We start from the raw sequence: 25,514 nt of genomic DNA, 5'->3' as shown, positions 1-25,514 counted from the left end.
GACATAGTCATAATTTGTAACGAATTCATCCATTATAATAAAATAAATAGTATACAAAGGAGAATATTCTAATAATTCACATAACCTTAAATTACGTTTACAAAATAAATTAAATAATAACGGCCAAAATTATCTTAGGCTAAAGTTTTTATTAACAAGTGACATTCATGGTGATAAACATAGTTAGCTTTCGTTAATTTTACATTATCACATAACATACTTTTAATGGAATAGTAATATATTTTTTTACGGTTATGCACCATATGTCCATAATTGAATGGCATAATAATTTATTGCCATATTTTTAAAGGTTTAAATTACCCATAATTTTTGTTTTCAAATTTATTAATACAATTAAATTAAAAGATATATAATATCATATGGGTAACACTTGCTAGTTATATATATGTTTCTTTTAATTTTACATTGTTTCCCTTATATATATTCTCTTGTTATTTTCCACCAATGTTTTACTAATTTTTTCATCCTTTTGAATATGGTGATTTCAGAGCCGCTGTAAACGAACAACGTCTAACGGAATTGGACTTCAATGAAACTATGGAATTCAGGAGTTAGCAATGTCAACCAGAATTAAATACAATCTGTGACCTTTTTTTTTCATTCTTTCAAATATTTTTACATACTTAAATTTAATTATTTTACTTATATTTTCAAAAGTATATTTTATAAATTTTTATTGATTTACATAGATTCGTGCAAATTGAATATTCACCCTACAATATCAAAAAAAGAATGAAAAGTAGGTGTGCAATGGGGCGTTACAATTGCATCTTCATCGATCAAGTGCATATGAGAGGAAGGTTCATGAGGTGGAAGATCCACTTCTTATTCGGTGGCATCTACTTCTTCATCACGGTCTGGATCACTAAGTTCCGTCACATTTGTGTTAGCATCCCTTGTCTCTTCCTCTTTTTCAATGTAACCTAATGCAAACCTGACTACTAAGGTTGTATCGCTGTGGAAGTTCCCGCTCCAAACTTAAGTTCAAATCAAAATCCAACCCGTATGGATAAAGTGCTCCAAACATATCTACAACATGACTGGATGAAGCTGGAACATTAAGTAACATGTTCCCTTGCTCAACATCGCCCAGCGGTGCATAAAGCTCCACTGCATTATTCTCGAATGAGGAGTGTGTTGCCATCATCGTTTCAACAACATCTTCAACTAATTCAATCGGAGCATAAACAATTGGATTTGAAGATATCATAAGCCTATAAAATAGAGTCCCACAACAAGCGATGATTTTCCTACTGATTCTTACCTTTAATTCTTCTATTTTGATGCTCTTATTGAACATCATTTTTAACAGGTGTCTCGAATTAAATACAACATCGTTTTCGGTATAGTGAACTCATCTATTGTAATGTACACAACATTGAATTAAATCCATTTTCCTAAACCAACCTGCATATTCAAAAAAATAGCAAAACAATATAAAAACTATATACAAATAACATTATCAACTCCAACAGTGCAAATTATTCAGATCAAAAAAAAAATAAAAATGCAACTAAGAAAAGAAAACTTACTTCAACAAAACAAAAAGTAACTTACAAAGAAAAGAGCTTGTGAGAATATTTCTAGGGGAGAAATGGAGGTGTAACACCCCTAATCCATCTCCGTCGCCGGATTAGGTTACGAAGAATTACCGAATAATTGGAATAACATTTAACATCATAACATTAAATAAATTAATCTCATTAAAAACCTATCAAACATATGCATTTGGTCTCTAAATCGAGCCTTCAAGGCCCTAAAAATAGCTTAGAAGCAATTTGGAACTAATTTGAAACAAAACAGAAGATTTGGGAAAAAGTTGCAAAATTTGAAAACAGAGGTCACACGGCCGTGTGGCCAAGACGTGTGCCATAGCCTAGGCTGTGTAACAATCGAACAAAGGGACACACGGTCGTGACCTATCCCGTGTTTCAACTCGTGTAACTCACTGAGTTAGGTCACACAGCTGTGTCACAGGCCGTCTGCCAGACCGTATAACTATCTGACTTGCGACACACGGCTGTGTGCTAAGCCGTGTAACACACTGACTTGATACACTAATAATTAACAAATGACACACGTCTATGTGTGTCACACACGGCCGTGTGATAGCACATGTCCCAGGCCGTGTGATCCATAATTTGACCCTACAAACAAGCCATTTCAAGGCCAAAACACATCTAACCGTCCATCCCATTTGTGCACACATTCAATTGACCTAAGCATCATTCAAACGCTTATAAACATGCCATTTCAAACATCTTATTTCATCTAACCAATATGTCATTCAAAGGCACCATATATATATCAAAAAATCATTAACCAAACAAGTCAATATAACCATACTTCAAGCACAAAACCTAGTTCATTTATCTACCAAATGATATCATATATGACCATTTACATGCCATCACAAACATACCAAAAAGAATCTTATATACAAGCATTTAAGAATGGCCAAAATGACCTAACTTGTCAAAGCTCCAAAGTTCATCAAACCAAACATAAACTTCAAAAGCATATACATACCAAATCAAACATTAACACATTCATGAACTACCATTACAAAAGGTCTTATACATGCCATTTATAACCTTGGCCAAAATACTCAAAAACTACCAAAATGGTTGCTGGATAATGTGATAGATCTCCGACAAGCTTCCAACTGATCGAGCTTCCGATAATCTATAAAATAAAGGAAAGTAAATACGTAAGCAATTAGTTCTTAGTAAACTCGTGTAAACTCAAACATAACTTACCATTTTTTTAGCACAAACTATAGAATAAGCATAATATCATTACCAATACCATAAGCTTAGTAAAATCCTATACAAGCACCATCAAACTCACAAGTTAGTAAGTTCATCCATGATACATATGACTTCAGTTATATCATAAGTAGATTTCATAAAATACAACATTTAACTCATCAACATTTTCATAAGATCATGAACCATTTCGTTTGTATAGATACCATGTCATTTCCTTTACTTGATCATGAACCATTTCGTTTGTATAGATACCATGTCATTTCTTTTACTTACTTGTTGAACAATCGAGAATTGCATTGGATACTCAAGAATGCTCACACATAGTGTGCCTTTCCTTGTAACCGTAACCTTTCCTTTTTAATAATGCTCATATGAGCTGCGAAATGGGCCTACTCACACGAGCTGTGGGTCGAAATGTTGGCTACACAATGCTGCTCACACGAGCTGTGGAGAATCCGCAACAAATGTAGGACCTCAGCCTTCAGTAGGACATTCAAGACCAACAATCAAAATATGAAATCCCTAATGACATGTCATTCTTATTCTAAGAATTCTTAAGGTTCAAATGGGATTCATTATTCGTCAATTACTCAAAACATAGATACATAAGCATTTTCAAGCCCGTTTATATTAACACAATATAGTAAATAATCAATTTACCTATCATTAATACAATTATAATTCATACGAACTTACCTTGATAACTATGGTCGTAAAAGTGAAGTTGAAAACTAATCCGAAGCATTCGCCTTTCCTTGATTTAAGTTTATTTGTTGTTTATCTTGATCTAAATAGATAATTTCATTCAATTAAGTACTTCAAGTATTCAATTCAATCCATAATTCATATTTTATGTAAAAATTATGAAATTACCCCTAATATTTTAACTTTTTACAATTTAGTCATTAAGCTTATAAATTGAAATTTAACCATTTTAACCTAAACCCATGTTAACCAAATCTACTAGGGACCTTGGTATAGCCCATAATTACTAACATTTCACAATAAAACCCATGGGTTTATACTTTCAACAATTTAAAACCTATTTCAAAATTCATAAAAAAATCATTTAACAAAACAAGTTTGTTTTACAACCAAGATTAATAATAAATCAAATAACTTCAAAACCTATTCAAAAACAACCATGGCAAGTCCCTCAACCTTTATGAATTTTGCAAATTAACCCTCGAGCTAGCTAAATTAAGTTAAAATGAATTTAAAAACATAAAAATCATTAAAAACGGGATGAAAATCACCTACCATGCATCAAAAAGAGCTTGGCCGAATATTTCTTCCTTTAAACAATGGAGATTTGGTTTTGAAACCAAAAAAAAATTGAAGAAAATGATGATTTTCACTTAATTAAATTTATGTTTATTTACTAATTTACTATTTTACCCTTACCATTAATTAAAATTTTTAATTAAACCATGTCCATAATTATCAACTAACTTAATTATGGTACATTTACCGTCTAATTACATTAACTTTCCTTTCCATAGCCATTTATCCCTTTTAACTAATAGAAACCCACTTTTGTAACCTTTACAATTTAGTCCTTTTTACCTAATTAACCTTTTAAACTTTAAATTTTCTTAACGAAACTTTAATCTGGCCTTAAAATAATCTCGTAAACATTAAATAAATATTAAAATAATAAATCACTCGTCGAAATTGTGGTCCTAAAACCACTGTTTTCGACACACTAAAATTGGGTTGTTATATGAAGAGGCAGTTATATAAAATGCATTAAGGTGTTTTCGTAATTTTATTCTCAATTTTGATATCTCAGAGTCTAAAATTGTCACTTGACCTAGAGGTTTCATAAAAAATAATTTATTAAAGCGCCATGTAGCATGATGTTATTGGGGATTGGAGTTTTGATGGATAGAAATGAGCAGGTCAAAAATAGAAGTTTTCAAAATTTGACTTTTTTGCCAAATTGATACTTCAACTGAATGCAAAAAATGATTTGATAGCACCCCTAAAAGGGCATTTTTTAAAATAAAAATATTTTTATATTAGAAATGACACGTGTCAAAGCCGGGTGAAACTGTCTTTTTTTATATCTTGAAACCATACAAGGGGGAACTTTTAAAATAAAAATATTTATATGATATATAAAAGACATGTGTCAAAGCCGAGTGAAATTGTCTTTTCTTTCCAATCTTGAAACCACTATGTAAGGAGATGCTTTTAAAAAAAATTAGTTTTTTTAATCAGAAATGACAAGTATTGAAACTAGGTGAAACTGCCACGTGACATGGATGTTTCACCTAATTTCAACATGTGTCATGCTATCACAAAATAAAAAATTATGAAATCGTGAAAATTATGTGAGAGAAAACTATAATATTTTTAAAAATAATCTAAAACATACCATATTTTTTAAAACTACAACATTTTATAATAAATTGAAATAATTTATGAGTACAAAGTAGAAAAATATCATAACAAATAATAAAATCTAACAAAAATAGAAAAAGAAAAATTAAGGTTTTATATATTGATGATTTTCAAAGTTAGAGAACTTGAATAAGCTTGTTAGAGAACTTGAATAAGCTTGGTACGAGTTAAAAAATAAAATAAAAAATGATGCGTAGCATTTTAATGAAAACAGAGTGTATAAGAGTTTTATTAAAACGGGGCATTTTTGAACTAAGCCAATAACAGACAGTCTAGCAGTAACCAACTTTCAAATGGTTTTCTTTTCTCTTTCCTTTTAAACATTTCTGTTGTAACCAACAAGGCATGAAATGAATATAGTACAAGTTTTCTTCCTACAATTTATCTATTTTCTCTCTATGTTTTCTCTCATCTTTTTCTCTCTCGATAGTTTTCTCTTTCGTATTTTGAACACTAGCAAAGGTATCAGAGCTTTTCGATCACAATAGTTGGTGAGGGAGTAACTACCCGTGTACAAAAGGAAGTTCATGTGTTGCAACAAGAGGTGGAAAAATTCAGGCAAAGCTCTCCTAATTGGCTGTAAAGTTTGACGCAACTGGAAAATCGACTACATGGATTTAAGGATGAGTTTTCAGGAGAAATTAGATCTGAACTTCATCATCTTAGATCTAAGCTTCACGATTTTTTTACGCAATATTTTGGTAGTCTTGCTGTGCTGACTCATGCTATTGTTCAAGACCGAGGAAATGGTGTTTCGAGAAAACCACCCCCAGGACTCCCTCCAAAAAAACCCCTTGAAGCTTCTCTACCCCTAGCAGTTCCTACATAAGCAGGAGGGTCCTAGGAGAAGAGTTATAGAGTGGGGTGCCCTCGTTTTGATGGGACAGACTAAAAGCTTGGTGGTCTAAGTTGAAGTAATTTTTTGAAGTAGAAGCAGTTCTTGAGAATGACAGAGTTCATACCGTAATGTTGAAATTAGAGGGTCGAGCTCTTGACTGGCATCACTTTCATGCCCTAAAACATGGAGGGTTGCACATGCTAGATTGACTAAGATATGCCATCAGTTTGCGAGAATGTTTTGGCTCAAGGAAGTTTAAAGACCCCATGTCAGAACTAGTAACCCTTAAGCAACAAGATTCTGTGGAGCAATTTCATGATTTATTTGTAAGCCTATTAAACCAAATAGACTTTCTTGAACAACATGCTTTAATTATTTTCATTAGTAATTTAAAACATGATGTCAAAAAATATTTATAGTTATTTAAGCCTCAAACCTTAGTTGATGCTTTTCATTTAACCAGTCAAGTAGAGGATATTTTGAACACTTCCATGGGAGGGAGTTTTGGTCTGGCTCGAATGTTAAACAAAGTGCTGCTCCAAGTAGAGTTGTTTCACTGGTTACATTTGAAGCTCCTATCACTGTTACTACAGGGTCTTTTAAAGGAATTAATGGCCCAGAGCATCCTCTAAAGGAATTAGTCCAGCTCTAATGATTGAAAGGAAACAAAATGGGATATGTTTTTGGTGCATAGCCAAGTACCATGTTGATCACAAATGTATCAAAGGGCAGTTATACCAGATGTTGTTGGAATCTCATTTTGATAGTTAAAAGTAGTTATACCAGGAACAGTTAAAAGTAGTTGTAGTAGATGATAGGTGCTTAATGACTAGAGGAACACGTAGGAAAGTTAAGTGAGAGACCCAGGGTTTCTAGTTTGTCATAGATTTTATGTTGTTACCTCTAAAAGGGTATGATTTGGTCATTGGAATATAATGACTACTCTCACTAGGACCCATCTCCTAGAATTTTGGGTCGTTAATTATGCAGTTCCATTTCGGTGAAAGACATTGCACCTTGCAAGGAATTCTTCTTGGAAGCATACATGTCATGTTAGCAACTCAGTCTTCAATATCTTTTTCCATTGCTGACCAGCTCTTATGACCTTGCACAATGCTGATGACTTCAACTACTCAATTATTCATACAAGCAGGTGGCCCTCAGCTTCATGTAGGCATACAAAGACTCCTAGATAATTTTTCTGACATCTTTGGGATCCTTGTAGGCCTGCCCATAACAAGACCCTAGGACCACAAAATTCCCTTGAGGGATGAGAATATTGTGATCAAAATATGACCTTATAGATACCCTACAGTTTAAAAGGCTGAAATAGAAAAGATTATTCAAGAAATGCTACACACTAGTGTGACCAGAGACAGTACCAGCTCTTTTGCTTCACTCATAGTTATGGTTTAAAAAAATTAGTAACTGGAGGCTCTGTATAGACTACAAACAGCTCAACCAACTAACCATAAAAGATAAATTTCTCATTCCCATCATCGATGAGTTGTTGGATGAGCTAAGTCATGCAAGGGATTTCTTCAAGTTGGACCTCAGGTCAGGATATCACCAAATAAGGATAAATTATGCTGATATCCTCAAAACTGCATTCAAAACTCATGAAAGGAATTATGAGTTCTTCGTAATGCCCTTTGGGCTCACCAATGCTCCATCAAGTTTTCAAGCACTCATGAATGTCATCTTTAAGCCCCTTTTGAGAAAAATAGTGTTGGTCTTTTTTTATGACATTTTAGTATTTTTCAGCAAGCTGAGATGAATGCATAAAGCACTTTAGGGTGGTTTCCTAATCCTAAGGTAATACACACTTTTTTTAAGTAAAGCAAATTTCTTTTGGGACTGGACAAGTTGAGTATCTAGGCCATGTGATAGCACAAGAGATTGTAGCCATGAACAAAGGAAAAGTGGTATGTGTTGCGAATTGGCCTACACCTACATATATTAAAGAATTGAGGAGTTTTTTAGGCCTTACTGGATACTACATTCATTTCCTCAGATATTATGAAATTTTCGCTAGACCACTTACCAATCTTCTTAAGAAAAATGCCTGGCAATAAAACAATCAAGCTACCATTACATTTCAGCAGTTGAAAGATGCTCTATGTTTAGCACTTGTGTTAACCTTGCCTAACTTCAGCTAGAATTTTGCATGGACACTGATACCTCTAGGTTTAGTGTGAGAGTTGTTCTCTAGCAACAAGGCAAATAAATAGCATTTTTTAGTAATGGGTTGGGGTTTAAACATCAAGCATTGTTGATATATAAGAAAGAGATGTTAGCTGTGTTGATGGCAGTGAGAAAATGGCATGCATATCTAGTGGAGAGGCGTTTCAAGATTCGAACTGATCATCAAAGCTTGAGATTTTTATCAGACCAAAAAGCTATCACACTATTTCAGAAAAGGTGGGCTGTAAAAATGTTGGGTTATAACTACGAAGTTATTTACAGGAAAAGGTCGAGCAACACTATAGCTGATGCCTCTTCGAGAAACAACTCTATTAAAATTGTTCAGGTTTGGCAAATGACTAGTGTTACCATGATTTCTGATTTACTAGGTAAGTTACAAACACTTTACCAATCTGACTGCAAGCTTCAGAAACTCTGTGAAGAGGTCAAGAACCAATTTGCATCATCCTTAAAATACACCTGGTAGTGATTGGGATCTTAGGAGGGCCATATTCTAACATTTTCATGCGAGTGCAATCGGAGGACACTCGGGTGTACATGCCACCAGAAATCGCATGGCTTCAATCATCTACTGGAAGGGCATGAATAAAGATGTGAAGCTTTGGATCAGGGAATGTTTTACATGTCAAAAATGCAAGTCTGAGACTGTGGCCAAACTTGGCTTACTGCAACCATTGCCAATTCTAGACAGGGCATGGTCTTCAGTTAGCTTGAACTTCATAGAGGGGCTCCCTAAGTCTAAAGGCAAAACTGTAATACTGGTAGTAGTTTATAGGCTCATAAAATTTGGGTATTTTTTGGCTCTAGCACACCCTTACACGGCGATAACAGTGGCTCAAAAGTAGGTCTCATATTTTTAAGTTGCATGGGTTACCTGACTCGATCATTTCAGGTAGGGATGGAATTTTGGTAAGTAATTTTTGGCAGAACTTATTCATAAAGATGGGGACTAAAGTGCACTTGTTAACAGCCTATCACCCTAAGTCAGATAGGCAGACAGAGGTATTAAATAGATGTTTGGAGGGGTATCTTTGTTGTGTGTCAAGAGAGTGTCCTGGTGACTAGCTTTAGTGGTTACCTTTAGCAGAGTGGTGGTATAATTCAACCCGTCACTCAGCTATCCATAGCTCACCATGTGAGGCGTTTATGGCCAATCTCCTCCACACTATAACCCTTATTTTGTCGGTGCCTCTCCAGTAGTCATAGTTGATAAGAGCCTACAATAAAGGGAAGCTGCTAGAAAAATGCTGAAGTATCATCTTCAGCAAGCTCAAGATAGAATAAAACATCAGGAAAATAAGTATAGGAATGAGAAGCAGTTCAACATGGGGGATTTGTTCTACTTGAGGTTACAACATTATAGGCAGCACTCAGTCAAGAAAAGATGGAAACAGAAACTATCCCCAAAGTATTTTGGACCATTTCCAGTAGAAGCTCGAGTAGGGAAGGTAGCATAAAGGTTGCAGCTACCTCTTGTGTCAAAGGTACACCCTACTTTTCATATGGGAATAACTCCTACCCAAGACAGTCTACCTGCAGTTGACAACAATGGTGCCTAGGCAAAAGAATCACTAAAGTTCTGGTAAAATGGGCTGATTCTTTTCAGAAAGACGATACTTGGGAACTTCTAGAGCAATTGCAAAGCAAATATCCTAAGTTTGATCCTTGGGGACAAGGATCTCGACAGTGAGGGGTAGTTATTACAAGTTAAAAGATGAAATAAAAAATGTTGTGTAGCATTTCAATGAAAACGGAGCGTATAAGAGTTTTATTGAAATGGGGCATTTTTTAGCTAAGCCAATAATGAATAGTATAGCAGTAACCAACTTTCAAACAGTTTTCTTTTCTCTTTCCTTTTAAGCATTTCCATTGTAACCAGCAAAGCATGAAATGAATATGTTAAAGTTCACCAACTGAATTAGTCGCCTAAAATCTTGGGCATATTAGTAAATGAAATATTTAAATTAGTTTCAATAAAGTTGTTAAATGGTTAGCTAAAATCATGGTTTAATATTTGATTTTTATTTTTCTTCTGAGTTATCCTATATTTAGCTAAAGTTGTTGTAGTTTCAGCCTATATAAAGGATGTAAATCAGTGAATAAAAAGTGTCTTGAGTTTTTGTTTTTCATTGAGTTTTTTGTATACCATTCATAAAGTGTTATTGAGAGAGTTTCTTTTGTTTTTTTTCCATAGTAGATCTTCCCATTTAGTCTAATAGCGTGGTATCAAGGCCAAGTTCATGAAGATAATCATGGTTGATTTTTCAATTGTTGGAGCAGTAAAAAATCTTAATAACCAAAATTACAACACATAGGCAACATGTATGAAGTCTTACTTACAGGCTCAAGATGCGTGGGAAATTGTTAGCGAAAATGAGCCTTCACCATTGCCTCAAAAAGCTAACAACTTAAAGAAGTGGAAGGCCAGTACAGGCAAGTCTATGTTTGCAATTAAGACCACTGTAGAGGAAGAAATGTTAGAGCATATCAGAGACGCTGACACACCAAAATAGGCATAGGACACGTTGGAAGAACTTTTCTTACGAAAAAATGACACAAGGCTACAACTTTTAGAGAATGAATTGTTATCAATGAAGTAAGGAGATTTGGCAATAAACCAGTATCACTAAGGTAAAAACTTTATGCCATGAGATTTCTGAACTTGATTCTAGTTCTCGTATTACAGATTCTAGAATAAGAAGAATCATTATTCATAGATTGAGACCGGAGTACAAGAGTTTTGTTGCTGTAATTCAAGGATGGCCAACACAACCATCGCTTGCAGATTTTGAGAATCTGTTGACAGGTCAAGAGGCTTTGCCAAAACAAATGGGCGGAGTCTCAATCCAAACTAAGGATGTGGCACTTTTTAGTGGAAAGAGTAAAGAAAAACCCAAGTATAATGTTAGAAGTAGACCAAGAAAAGATGATGGAAAATCAGAAATTCATCATGGGAGTTCTCAATTTGAAGAAACTCAAAAGCGTAGCAACTACAACAACCGGTTCAACCAGAGGAAAAAGTTTGATGGTGATTGCTATAATTGTGGTAAAAAAGGTCACATGGCCAAAGACTGTTGGTCTAAGAAGAAAGTTGTTGAGATTAATGCAATGACATCTAAAGAAGCTATTCAGAGTGATGATGACTGGGATGCTGAAGCATCCTTTGCTGTGTTAGAAGAAGACTTGGCACTCACAGTAACAACTTCCCAGAAGATTGACTACAAGAATGATTAGATTGTTGACTCTGGTTGTTCTAATCATATGACTAGTGATTAAGAAAAGCTTCAAGATGTTGCAGCATACAAAGAAAATTGTGTTGTGGTAACGGCTAACAATTCAAGGTTACCTATCACCCATGTTGGTAAGATGACTATCGCGCCTCAATTTAGTTCTGATCCAATGTTAATTCAAGGTGTTTATCATGTGCCTGGCATAAAGAAAAATTTGTTATCTGTGGCACAATTAACATCTACAGGCTACCATGTTTTGTTTAGTCCACATGGTGTAAAGGTATTCAAAAATGTTAAAGTCTCAGAAACACCAACCATGGAAGGGAAGAGAATGGAAGCAGTCTATGTGATGTCGACAGAAACTGCTTATGTGGGACAAAACAAAGAAGAATAAGACAACAGATTTGTGGCACGCAAGGCTTAGACACGTCAGCTACCACAAGCTGAAAGTTATGATGAAAAATTCAACTCAACTTGAAGTGCGAGATGATATTGTTTATGCAAGATGTCAATTCAGTAAGGCACATCAGCTACCATATGAATAATCTAAGTACAAAGTAAAGGCTCCGTTAAAGCTAGTTCATTCTGATGTATTTAGGCGTGTCAAGCAACCTTCAATTAGTGAGATGCGCTATATAGTGATTTTTATTGATGATTTCTCAAGGTATGTGTGGATTTTCTTTATGAAAGAAAAATCAGAGACATTTTCCAAGTTTAAAAAATTTAAAGAAGTAGCTGAAAAAGATATTGGTAGAAAAATTCAATATTTACACACAGATAATGGTGGGGAGTACATATCAGATGGATTTTCTACCTATGTAAGAAATAACAAGATTCATCATCAATTCACATGTGCCAACACGCCACAGCAAAACGGAGTTGCCGAGAGGAAGAATCGACATCTTGCTGAGACGTGTCGGAGTATGTTTCATGCAAAAAATATACCTAAAAGATTTTAGGCGGAATGTATGAAGACCGTTACTTATGTCATTAATAAACTCTCAACATCAAAGCTTGGTTCCATCTCACCCTTTGAGGTACTATGAGATACTAAACCTGCTGTTGGTCATTTTTGAGTTTTTGGGTGTATTTGCTATGTATTTGTTCCAGTTCATTTAAAGAGTAAGTTCGATAAAAAAGCAATCTGGTGTATCTTTGTTGGATATGATAACCAAATGAAAGGATGGAGGTGTTGTGACCCTGTGACTAACAAATGCTACCCATCATGCAATATAGTGTTTGATGAAACTTCTTCTTAGTGGACTCCACAACAAGTGAAGTTGCCAGATTCTGACGTAAAAGGAGATCAACCCCAAAAGAAAATAGAGGAGCAGTTTCTTGAGATACAACCAAGTCCTGCAGCTAATGATGAAATTGGAGACAATGAAGTTGTTCAGACAACAACAAATCCTTGGCGAAATGGTGTTCATCAGAGGGAGGAGGCCGAATCAATCTAGAGGGTGAAGAAACTTCGTAGCCATAACTTAGAAGATTAACTAGATTTCGTAGGCAAAATCCAAAGTATGCTAATGTAGCTGTAGAAGAGGAAAAACCTTTGGTCGAGCCAACAACTTATGAATAAGGGTCTCAAGATTCTGAGTGGGTAAAAGCAATGGAGGAAGAGTTTATTGCATTGAAACAATATCAGACTTGAGAGCTTGTGCCACGTCCACCAGATATGAAACCCATATCTTGTAAATGGGTTTATAAAATAAAGTATCATCCTGATAGATCAGTTGAGAGGTACAAGGCTTGGTTAGTTGCAAGGGGATTTTCACAACAATATGGATTGGACTATGAAGAGACGTTTAATCCGGTGGCAAAGATTGTTACTATTCGAGTTCTTTTGGCTCTTGCTGCTATCAAAGATTGGAAGCTATGGCAAATAGATGTGAAGAATCTTTTTTTTGCATGGAGAGCTAGATCGTGAAATTTACATGAATCAGCCTATTAGATTTGAGAGTGGAAGTCATCCAAGTTATGTTTCCAAGTTAAAGAAGGCGTTATATGGGTTAAAGCAATCGCTGAGAGCATGGTATGGTAAGATTGCTGAGTTTTTAACTCAAGCTGGTTATGTTATTGCTCATGCAGATTCTAGTCCGTTTATCAAAGTTAGTGAAGGGAAGTTGGCAATAGTGTTGGTGTATATGGATGATTTGATAGTCACTGGAGATAATAGTGAAGAAATCCTCCAATTTCAACAAAACTTGTCAGTCTGCTTTCAAATGAAGGAACTTGGCCAACTTGAACACTTATTAGGGCTAGAAATTGATCATACAAAAGAAGCATGCTTCTTTGTCAAGAGAAATATGCAAAAGATTTGTTGCAAAAATTTGGAATGCTCAATTGCAAGACCGTCACTATACCAGTGGAACCAAACACCAAGTTTTGTGCTCATGAAGGGAAAGACTTGGAAAATAAGTTGATGTATCGGCAACTTGTAAGTAGTCTCATTTACCTAACTTTAATTCAACCTGATATTTCTTATATTGTTGGGGTAGCGAGTCGATATATGCAGAACCCCAAGAAACAACACTTGGAAGCAGTTTGACAAGTTCTAAGATATGTGAAGGGTACTCTTGATTATGGTCTTCTATATAAGAAAGGTGAGGTTTGCAAACTAGTTGGTTATTGTGATGCTGACTATACAGGGGATTACGATACACGTCGATCAACCACTGGCTATGTATTCAAGTTTGGTTCAGGGACAATTTCTTAGTGTAGTAAAAGACAGCCAACTGTGTCCTTATCGACAACAGAGGCAGAATATAGAGCAGCTGCTATGGTATCCCAAGAAAGTACATGGTTAGTGCAACTTATAGAAGATTTGCACCAAAAAGTTGATTATGCAATATTCCTTTATTGTGACAATCAGTCAGCTATTCATTTAGCAGAAAATCTTGTGTTTCATGCAAGGACCAAACATGTGGAGGTGCACTACCATTTTGTTAGGGGGAAGGTATTACAAGGAGAAATTGAGTTGTCCTATATCAAGACTGATAACCAGGTTGCAGACTTGTTCACGAAAGGCTTGAGTACAACTAAGTTGGAAAAGTTTTGCTCACAACTTCGGATTGTGAAAAAGTTTAGAGTTGGCGTTGAGGGGGAGTGTTAAAGTTCACCACCAACTCAATTAGTGGCCTAAAATCTTGGGCATATTAGTAGATGAAATATTTAAATTAGTTTCAATGAAGTTGTTAAATGGTTAGGTAAAATCATGGTTTAACATTTGATTATGATTTTGCTTCTGAGATATCCTATTTTTAGCTAAAGTTGTTGTAGTTTCAGCCTATATAAAGGATGTAAATCAGTGAATAAAATGTGTCTTGAGTTTTTGTTTTTCATTGATTCTTTTGCATACAATTTATAAAGTGTAATTGAGTTTCTTTTGGTTTTTTTTTTTCATAGCTTATCTTCCCATTTAGTCTAAAAAAATACAGTACAAGTTCTCTTCTTAAAATTTCTCTCTTTTCTCTCTATGTTTTCTCTCATCTTCTTCTCTCTCGATAGTTTTCTCTTTCGTATTTTGAATGCTAACAAAGCTTTGAAGCAATTGAAATAAGGATTTTTGTTAAAATATGATGGGTAACGAATTTTAAGGTTAAATTTTGAATTTTTTTTTAACAATGAAAAATAAAGATTTGAAATAATTTGGGATGAAAAAGTCAAAGAGAAAAGAGGGATACAAATGAGGAAAATAAAGCAGGTTCCGATACCTGTCGAATTTCAATAACCACTTATGCCATTAAAAAAAAAACAGAAGTCTTCCGAAGGAGGCAATTATCATCGAATACCAATTATCATCATCAATGCCAAAATTAGCAATAATTTTCAAATCTACAAAGGATGGCGATTACAGGGTTCGTTGGATATTATAATCGAGACGCTCTTTTTCGTTCTGGAATACTATATAATATGCTTTCATGGTTTTCTTATAAAACAACTGAAAATGGCGATTTTTTTTTAAAGAATGACATTCCTATAATCCTAAGAAAGATGTCGGAAAAATAATAAAAACTAGCAGGATAGAGTTTTAATTCATTTTAAAATGTGCTTTCACTTTATGCAATGGATGAAACAATGCTGTACAAGTTTCATGCCAAGTAAACCCTTAACTAAAAAAGCTGATAAAAAAATGTTTCTTCTAATTCAACCCAAAATGATGCATGCAATAATGACCTAAAATGGTTTGTGTGGCAGTTTCTTGTTGGCCAGGAAATGCTTAACCAGCTGAAGTGCCTGCTTTGGCTTGAAACTTGGAACTTGATGACCAGCTCCTCTAATGGTGACGAAGGTAAGCCCATCATACTCGATCGTCCATCCACCAACCTGTGACATTTAAAAAGAAGTAAATTGAAAACCAGGAATTATTCCGATTCATTCATGTAATCATTTTTAAAGGGTGATAATCAGTAAGCATCGGTAAAGGCTATTTAAACTATATATTTTCACATGAAATATAATAGCAGTAGCACCTGTTTGTTGTAGGTGTACCAAGGTGTCCATTCTTTACTGGTTTTTAATCCAAGCTTTTTGAGGGTTAATCTAGTTGCAGTGACTGGAATTCTCCCATCAGTATCTCCACTGCAAATAGGGGAGAAAAACGATAAACCAAAACTAAAGTTCTACCATGAAAGTTCATTTGTTTTCCCAAGATAATTGAGAAAATTTTACCTGAAAACCCATATGCGAATGTCTCCTGCTATAAGCTTTCTAATTGTAGGAAGCATAGATGCTGGTGAATCCCCCCAAATTGAGATCACATCACTGCAGACAAATAAAAAAACTCGAATTTAATGTATTTGTCCCATGGTGGTTGATTAAAGTTGATATTTGGTAAATGGGAATGAATTTTGATAATACCTGCAATGAGTCCATGCATAGGACATATTGGTAACATTGGCATGAAGTGCTTGTTGAACATCTGGCCTATTGAAATAACTCTCTGTGTAGTCTGATGCACAAGGGTCGTATCCTGCTGGTGTTTTGTGCCATCCATCCTGCAGGAACCGGATTCGATATAAATTGGGGATATGTCACAAGCGGCTAACCCGGAGTTCAATTTAGAAGTTCGAAACTTACAAATTTGGACAGTATCTGAGGAGCAATGCCTTGAATTGTCCGGCGTTGTCTGCTACTGCTACTGTTGGAGTTGATAACACAAATAGGACTATACAAGCTATACATGTCGATGATTCTGTATACGGAAAAGTAATCATCGAGGGCTTCGTTGCAATCCTGAGTTGAATTTTCACTACTGAAGTTGCATTTGGCCTTAATATTGTTGTAGACTCTGTCAGAGATCACTGCATGATCCCATGCATAATCCACCATCCCTGTTTGATCCGTTTCATCATCCAACAATGCATTCCCAATCTGTATCAAAGTTCATTTCCATACATATATGTTATTAATTATTTTATCTACTCTTTATTATACAATCACACAGTTCATTCCCATTTGGACATAATCTATTTCAACCGGATTCTATGTATATTCTAAGATGCATACCCTCATTCGATACTCATCCGAGTTAATGACAGAAAAGAATGTTAGTGCAATTAAACCCTTACCATAATTCCCTTGATATTTATGTGATCTGACTTGGGAACATGCTTGTTTTTGTAAAAAATGACATCGGCTAGCTGTGGAACATAATGCCCTGAAATTTCATTAAAAACAGTACAAACATGGTTAATGAAGAAAGCTATGGAGCAACTGGATCAAATCAGAGGAAAATATAGTATTATGTAAGAGAAACATTGCCATTCATACCAGCATAGCTTTCTCCAGCAATGTAGAAATCATGGGACTTGAACTGTGGGAATCTTTTGAACCAGTTCACAAGAAATGCATAGGAATCCTTAGCTAAACATTCAAGAAAACAAGGAATAGTCAGAAAATTGAGATTTATCTTTAGAAGTTTTGTTGCATTAAAAGGGTTCTTTTTCTGCACCTGTAATTTCATCACCAAGTTCTTTGATGTCTCTGCTAGTGTTGGTATATGAAAACCCAACCCCAACAGGAGATTCAACAAACAGTAAGTTGGCAGCTGCATGGGAAAACAAAAAGAATTAAAAAAAATTGAAACAATACTCAAATTACATAGTCACACACACACACACACAGATATACCTTTGTTCCATCTATGAGGGTTGAGCTTTAGTGTTTGCTGGTCTTTCTTAGGGAAAAAAGGTCCCAGTTCCTCTGCTTGTCCATAACCAATTGATGAACACCCAGGACCTGCAATTTTAATTAATTTTAAGCTTTGGTAAAAGATGAACTGATTGTGGAAAGATAAAAGGAGTTATTTACACCTACAATACATAGTTTCCAATTATTATATGGATTTTCTTTACCAGTATAGTATTTTCTCAAAATTACCATATTAAATAAATTTTACATTGTAATGTATTTTAAATTATTTTCTTAATTATTGACTATGATATTTAATATAAATGTATTACTGTAAATTCAAAGTATTTAAGTCTATTTGATAGAAATGGTGATAGTGATGATTATTGTAAACTGACATATTTATATTAGTAAGGTTATACTTTGCGGGTAATAATGTACCAAAATTTATATGTATATAATTTTGTGAACATGTTTATAATAAAATAATATAAAATATTAGATGACTATGCATGAATTATTAGATTTTTTTTTTTAGAAAAAATGCCAAAAGATGACAATTTTGACCAATGTGAAGATAGCAAATAAGAAGAAGATATTTCATGTATCATGCAGTAATGGTCCAAGCGAAAGAAAGTTACGAGTCAGGTCATGGCCAAATCCATAGAGACTTGAAAAGGAGATGTGATAAAATCAATCATAAATGTAAAAGCCAATCCCAACATGAGCCTCATCCTTGGGAATTGGATAGCTAAATTATTGTCAAATTATTAGTTTAGTGTTTCTACGTCACTCAAATTTGAAATTATAGTAAACTCACTATATGAGTGAAATGCTTGTAACAAAATTATAAAAGAAAAATGCATATAAAAATTAAATGTTATTTTGATGGAAATGATAAAATTGAGATAACGAATATTTCTCTAGATTTTATTTAAAAATGTGATGAGATAAATATAGTTTAAAAACAATATTTGTTACTATGAGAAAATAAAAGGGTTTTGGTAATTTTATAACATGTTGAAAGCAGATTGATAGATGATACCAACCCTTAAATAAGAGTATAGTAAATGGTAGGGTCTCTCTAATTTTATAATGTCAATGATAAGTAGTTGTAAGTTACAAGCTTTCCAGCATTTTAATTAGAATGGAAATTGAGACCAATTCTCAAAATTGAATATAATAGAGGGACTAAAACCATAATTTAACTGTTAATTAGAGATAAAACGATATTCATGGAAATCGAAAAGCAGCTCAACAGTCCCATCCCATGTTCTTGCACCCTAAAAGCAAAATAAGAAAGGATTTTAGTGTTAACTTTACCTCCGTTGAGCCAGAGAAGGAGAGGACGTTTCTGAGGTTCGCTCGTGGCTTCAAAAAACCAATAGAACAGTGCTCTTCCATGCTTCTCATTCACCGTAACGTACCCTGCATATTGCTTGAAACCCACTGTCGGCTGACCTGGAAGCTTGGTCACCCGGTCGGCTTCTTGCCGATCCAAAACACCGCCTCTCAGCCCATTGTCGCCTTGCCGAAATCCTTGATTACCAACACTCACTCTCCCTATACCCACGCTTACACTAAGCGAGAGCAAAACAAAAGTCAAAGAAACAGCTGCATTGGAAGCCATTGGAGACCTACACTTGATTCCTTCCTCTCTTGGCCGGAAAACCGTACATATTATTTGCCTCTGGCGCGCAGCGTGAATATATATATGAAAGATTCATATATTCAAGGAGGTTAGTCAAAGATTTTTTTTAATGAATGATTTTATTTTGATATGGTTTGATTCTTTTTCCCTTTTCCGGTAACTGAAGTGTATGATCTGTAAGTGAATAATTTGTTGCTTAGACGAAAATCTTGGAGATATTTTTGGAAAGCACCAAAATGGATGGGAGTGAAAAAGAGAGTCGAAATTTTGGTCAATTGCTTTGCATTGAAACATTTGACAGCTTTGTAGTCTATATATTAGGTCTAATTTTGTTTTAATCCCTCTATTATGTTGAAATTTTATATTTCATCCCCCCATCCTCTTTTTCTTCACATATCTATCATTCCAATACATACATACCAAATTATCTCATGCTCATAAAAAAATAATATTATAGTAAATACTTTTGAAAAATAATTGTAATGAGTAAAGTAATCATTTTAAAAGTTGAGGGAATTAATGGGTTTGGATGTTATAGAATGAGTATATTTAATGGGTTTAGGTTAAACAATAAATAAATTTAGGAGGGTGGTTTAATAATTACATCTTTTCATAATCTTTTATTTGATTGATTTTTTACGTGACTCAATCATTGAATTTATTAAGATATTTATACTTGTCATATATATAATTTTTAATTGATCTAATATTTTTGTGTATCGATTTTAAATATTATCTATATTAATATATATATAATAGTTAAAGAGTTTTTTCTTTTACATAAAACGAAAAGTTAATTTTTTTAAATTTATATCAAATTTGATATGCATGATATACATGAATGGAGTATAAAATAGGATGGTTGCATTGTTAAAATATTAATCGTATAAAAAGTTGTACAAGAATATAAAACTAATTTAATTTTACACTAGTGTAAATGGATCTATCTTATATATTAAGTATGTTTAAATAGAATCAGTTGACTTTTTATTGTGCAGGAGTGAGTGAAAATCAATTATAATTGATTTAATTGACTCAATTGGTTAACTCGTTATCAATTTTATTGGTAATTGATTTAGTTATGGTTTAAGTTAAGCCGATTGGTTGCGAATTATTAAATATTTACAAATATGTAGTTATATACCAATAATTGTATCATAAATATTTAGAATATAGGTGTGCTTATAAAAATAACATCCAATTTAAATTTTGTATAGATACAACGCCGGTGAAAAAGCTTTTTTGCATTAAGATATAAAAAAATTATATCACAATAAAAATAAGATTTAATTTACAATTTGGTCCCTGAAGTATACTCGTTTTTCCACTTTGATACTTAAATTTTGATACCTAAAGCATACTTAGTTATATTTTTTTAGTCCATTTTTTGACAAACGTTAAAAAAATCTTATGGCCAATCACAAAGCGTCATGTGATGTATTTATGTAAAGAACATAAATATTTTATTTTTCTAAATGTACATACACATTAAAAATATAAAAAATGAAATAAATATATATTATTTAGAAAAATACATAAATTATAAAATATAAAATTAAAATTAAAAAATGATAATTGAAAATATATTAGTTGAAATTAATAATATTATTACAAAAAATGTAAAAAAATTGTAAAAAGATTAAAAGTGATTTTTTTATAAAATATATAATTATAAATTTCTAAAAGAGTATTTGAATTTCAAATTTTTTTTTTGCAATTACTTAAATTTTAAATATTTTTTTATTTTTTTCTAAAATTTATCAATTTTTAAACATTATTTTGACTTTTTAAAGTTTAAAATTATATATTTTAGAATTTTATAAAAAAATATTTTTAAATTATTTTTAAACTTTTTTATATAATATATATGACTTCTTTTACATTTTTAATCAATATAATATATAATATTAAAAAAAAAAAGAACACGAGGTGTATTCTAATAATGTCACATGGTCTCAGTCAATGCTGGTCAACAATAGATAAACCAAAACACTTTTTACTTTGACTGACCATTGACCGGTGTTGATTGGAGCATTGACTGGCCACGTGGCACTATTAGAATACACCATGTGTCCTTTTTATTTTTTTAATATTAAATATATTATATTAATTAAAAATGTAAGAAAAATAATATATAATATATATAAAAAGCTTTAAAAAATTCTAAATTCTAAATATATAATTATAAATTTTAAAAATTAAAAATAATATATAAAAATTGAAAAATGTTATAAAAATTAAAAAAAGTATTTTATAATACCTTTTTATAATTTTATAAAAAATGGAAAGAAATTACATTTTTTATAATTTTTACATTTTTCTTCATTTTTGTAATAATATTATTAATTACAACTATTTTTTTCAATTATCGTATTTTTTAAAATTTTATTTTAAAATTTTTTATAATTTATATTTTTTTAGATTTTAAATATATTTTTTTGAATTTTTTATATATTTATTTCTATTTTTATATTTTTAATGTGTATATACATTTAATAAATGAACATCTTTATTTTTTAACAGAAAGATGTCATGCCATGTAGCACTTTGTAATTAGTTATAAAAATTTTTTTAATGTATGTCAAAAAATGAACTAAAAAATATAACGACAATGACTAAATTAACAAAAAAAAATTAAAGTATTCTAAAGTAACTAAAGGGACAATTTACCCTAAATACTACATAATCTAGTTATTTAATATAATTAATTTATAATAATTATAATATAATTTAGTTAATTATCTAGTAGATCAAAATGTATAAAAAATATCTTAAAATCAAAATATCATTATTGTATAAAATTAATTTAAGTTTATCATGAACATGCATGTATGCAAAATTACAAGGTAAGTGAATTTTTAATTAATTTCATTAAATATGATAACTAGCAAAAATGCTACCGGTGTGAATTATATCCAAATTTAATTATCAAATTGTTTTTTAATCACGTCCCTAGAACACATATTTGTAACATATTTTAACCTTTAAATATTTACTCAAAACAGACACATTCTTACAACATATTTTAACCTTCAAATATTTACTCACTCGAAACCAAGTATAGATGGAATATCATTCTAGTTGATATAAAAATTAACAATCGACTGGCTTACACGTTTCGAAATAAAAATCGAAATAACCAAATCACCTAGCCAACACCGCCATATAGATGGCAATGGCATGTTAATATGCTATATTGATGGCATACTTTTACAGAATCATTCAAAATCATATGTAGAAATAATTTATTGGAAAGGGGAAAAAACATGGAAAATTATCAAAACACTCATTAGTTTATATGTCTACACCCTACACTGACTGCAATTTCCTTTTCAATACCTCATATCCCTGAATTTAGCTCCATCTCCGTCGATCCTCCTCTTCGTCGACGGGAGTATACCATGATGGTCTTCGTTTCGAGTTACTTAACCTGTAGTTCAACAACACTTCTTCATCACAAAGTGCTGTAGTAGCCACCAAAACAAGAGTCTTCAAAACCGGACCATTTGACTCGCTGTTTCTCGAACCCCATCTGAACCAAAAACTGCCGAATCTCCTCATGTTTACTTCTTCAGCGTTTCCAAATGATAAATTTGGAATGTAAGCTCTCATGTCTTTCTCAGTCAGCGGGAAGTCGTAAGGACAGATCATCACGTTTGGCACCGTATCTTTAGCAGGGTGATTGGCAAAATGTGCCAAGGCTAAAGGGTTCCTACGTTCCAAAACTTCACCATTCCCCACTCGCGAGCTCTCCAAAGGCTTGCTAAGCATTTTCCAAAACCGATCCGAGCCTTTCTCTGTTGCATCCGTGTTGAGCTTTGCATCTAGCATTTTCGAGCCATCCCATAATTCACGTGTTTCACCTCCGTAACCCCAAGGTTGGGCATTGATGACAGTCCCATCGTATCTCGTTATCAGATACGTGTTTTGTGCATCGACTCTTGGGTATCCAGGAATGTATCGGTAATAAGCCGGGGAATATATAACACCAGGGTATATGGCAATTACAGATCCAACAGTAGCTTCACCATTCAAAAATAAACCTTGTCCAGCTTCGCTGTGGGGTATTTGAGACTGTTTGACATCAAGAGTGTACCCAATGGAATCCTTCAACCTCTGTGAGAGTTCGGTGCGTTTTAATGGCCTTGTCTTGGGAACATCTGCACTGAAAAACCATCAATAGTTAAAACCAAGGACATCATCAACAGCAGGGCCTTCCTTTAATCACTACTATTATTAGTACAAAGTGGAAACTCAAGACCGATGACACATAGATTAAAGCCAAACAGATATCTCGAAGGCATGTACGATGGAAGCCAAACAACACATAAAAAGATTCATATTCGAAAAAACATGTTGCTATTTCATTTCATCTATGACAAATCATCAATAGTCAGAACCAAGGACATCATTGGGACATTTTTAATGGCCTCTGTGAGAGTTCGGTACATTTTAATGGCCTTATCTTAGGAGCATCTGGACTGAAAAACCATCAATAGTTAGAACCGAAAAGAACATCAGCAGCAGAATGGCCTTCCTCTAATCTCTGTTATACAAAGTGGAAACTCAAGACCAGCAGCATATACAATGGAAGTCAAACAACAGATATCCCAAAGGTATATATGTTCAAAGCCAAACAATAGATAAAAGATTAATATTCGAAAAAACTTGTTGCTATTTCATTTCATCTATGAGACGACAAATTTAGCAACGATGATAAACTTCAGTTAAACTGTTTGTATTTCATATTATTACAACCAAAATAAACGAAAAATATACTCACCAGGATGGTTATTAGTTGGGCCGTTCCTCCCGATAGCAAAACTGAGCCCACTTCGGGAAGGAGTAGCTTTGGACTGAGATTCTTGCGGCTCGTTGACATTGAGAAGGATTGCATCCATTGCAGTGCAGAGGTTTTTAATTTGATTATGAATATTTTCCTGCACTTGCTTCTGTTGGTCGGCAAATGAGGCTTTACTAGCCATGTCGATGATATGCTCCGCATCAGCCTCATCCGCATTCTTTCCCAAACTATTGTAACTGAACATTGCACAAGCAACATTTTCAGGAAATCAAAATATTGAACTAAGAATAATGACAATGAATAGACTAGTCAATCAAGCAGGTTGGGTTGATTTTGAGTCGGGTCAACATGAGTTGGAACCAATTCAAAATTTAATATTTTCAAATCATTTCAAGTGCATATCAGCTTCGGTTTGGTTCCTATCGTTTTAGGTTACAGTAAGTTTGCCAATCAGATTTCCAGGTCAAGTCATTTCAGGTTTTATCGAGTTTGACACTTGATTTGGGTCCTTTCAGGTTTCCGGTTCAAGTGATTTCAGCTTCGGGTTATTGACTTTTTATAATCAAATCAGACTGAGTAAGATTAATCAGGTTGGGTCTTCAGATAAAATTTGATACCTCTAATAATGAAAGAGAGCATGGGTATGGATGTGGGAGACCACTAACCTTGTATACATAAAAAGGCGGTTAATGTCAACTTCAAACTGGAGTTTCCTTGGGTCCTTAGTAAATCTAGGGCTTCTTGCAAAGGTTCTCACAGCCTGGAACATCAATAGAAAAAAAAAGTGCATAAAAATGGACTGAGTTAAACTCCACCATTGGTTCATCAATACCCAATTTCACAAACGACATAAATCCGATGTTTGATATCACAATTGATGTGCAAAAAAACAAAAGGCATAATCTGTTCAGCTACTTGAGTTCCTAAAATGAAGAAAAAAATGAAACATGGATGAAATGGAGAGAGAAAAGGGTAGTTACATCTTGGAATTTGTTGCGAAAAGAAGCCATTGAAAAAGCAGCTGCTAACAAGAACCCTAGTGAAAGTCTGAGACTTTTAAGCTTTGCTCAGCTTAGAGACGCGAAGGTGGAAGAATGTCGAATAGGGAAAGTCCATATTTCCCAATTTTGGGGACCTTTAGGTTTGTGCTCTGTTTGGGCTTGATTGAGTTTAAACTTAGGTTCCAATTCCATGGCTTTTCATCTCCTTTTAAGGACTATCGGGCTTGCCTGAGGCTCAAAAGCAATGTTTTTACCATCGGATTGAAGTTAAATCACCGATTCTCGATTCTATCATTCATCCAATTTAATTAAATAAATTATTTTTAAAATTAATTTAATAATTTCTTTTAACTCGGTTCAATAAATTTATATCAATTCATGTTTAACTTCTTTTTCTAAATTAATACACTAATTAATTTTTGATCTAATCGATCTAATCAAATTCTAACAAT

The 25,514-nt window shown here is 33.3% G+C and overlaps 2 protein-coding genes across 2 annotated transcripts; both read right to left on the bottom strand.

The window, feature by feature from the left end:
- Positions 1-15,479: 15,479 nt before the first annotated feature.
- Positions 15,480-19,642, bottom strand: LOC107894045 (serine carboxypeptidase-like 34). Its single transcript, XM_016819247.2, has 10 exons — positions 18,930-19,642; positions 17,607-17,714; positions 17,428-17,523; positions 17,247-17,339; positions 17,045-17,133; positions 16,554-16,847; positions 16,335-16,471; positions 16,146-16,238; positions 15,947-16,055; positions 15,480-15,800 (listed from the first exon to the last, which is right to left on the bottom strand). Exons 1-10 carry the CDS (start codon positions 19,234-19,236, stop codon positions 15,651-15,653), a joined length of 1,476 nt encoding a protein of 491 aa, XP_016674736.1. The 5' UTR covers positions 19,237-19,642; the 3' UTR covers positions 15,480-15,650.
- Positions 19,643-22,318: 2,676 nt separating this feature from the next.
- LOC107894044 (uncharacterized) lies at positions 22,319-25,297 on the bottom strand. The gene is made up of 4 exons (XM_016819246.2): positions 25,042-25,297; positions 24,727-24,821; positions 24,041-24,297; positions 22,319-23,417 (listed from the first exon to the last, which is right to left on the bottom strand). Exons 1-4 carry the CDS (start codon positions 25,069-25,071, stop codon positions 22,612-22,614), a joined length of 1,188 nt encoding a protein of 395 aa, XP_016674735.1. The 5' UTR covers positions 25,072-25,297; the 3' UTR covers positions 22,319-22,611.
- Between the last annotated feature and the right edge of the window lie 217 nt (positions 25,298-25,514).

This window comes from Gossypium hirsutum, chromosome A13, assembly GCF_007990345.1.
Source record: "Gossypium hirsutum isolate 1008001.06 chromosome A13, Gossypium_hirsutum_v2.1, whole genome shotgun sequence".
Classification (NCBI taxonomy): domain Eukaryota; kingdom Viridiplantae; phylum Streptophyta; class Magnoliopsida; order Malvales; family Malvaceae; genus Gossypium; species Gossypium hirsutum.
Note: the sequence above shows the minus strand (reverse complement) of the source record. Positions and strands in the feature narration are given on the sequence as shown.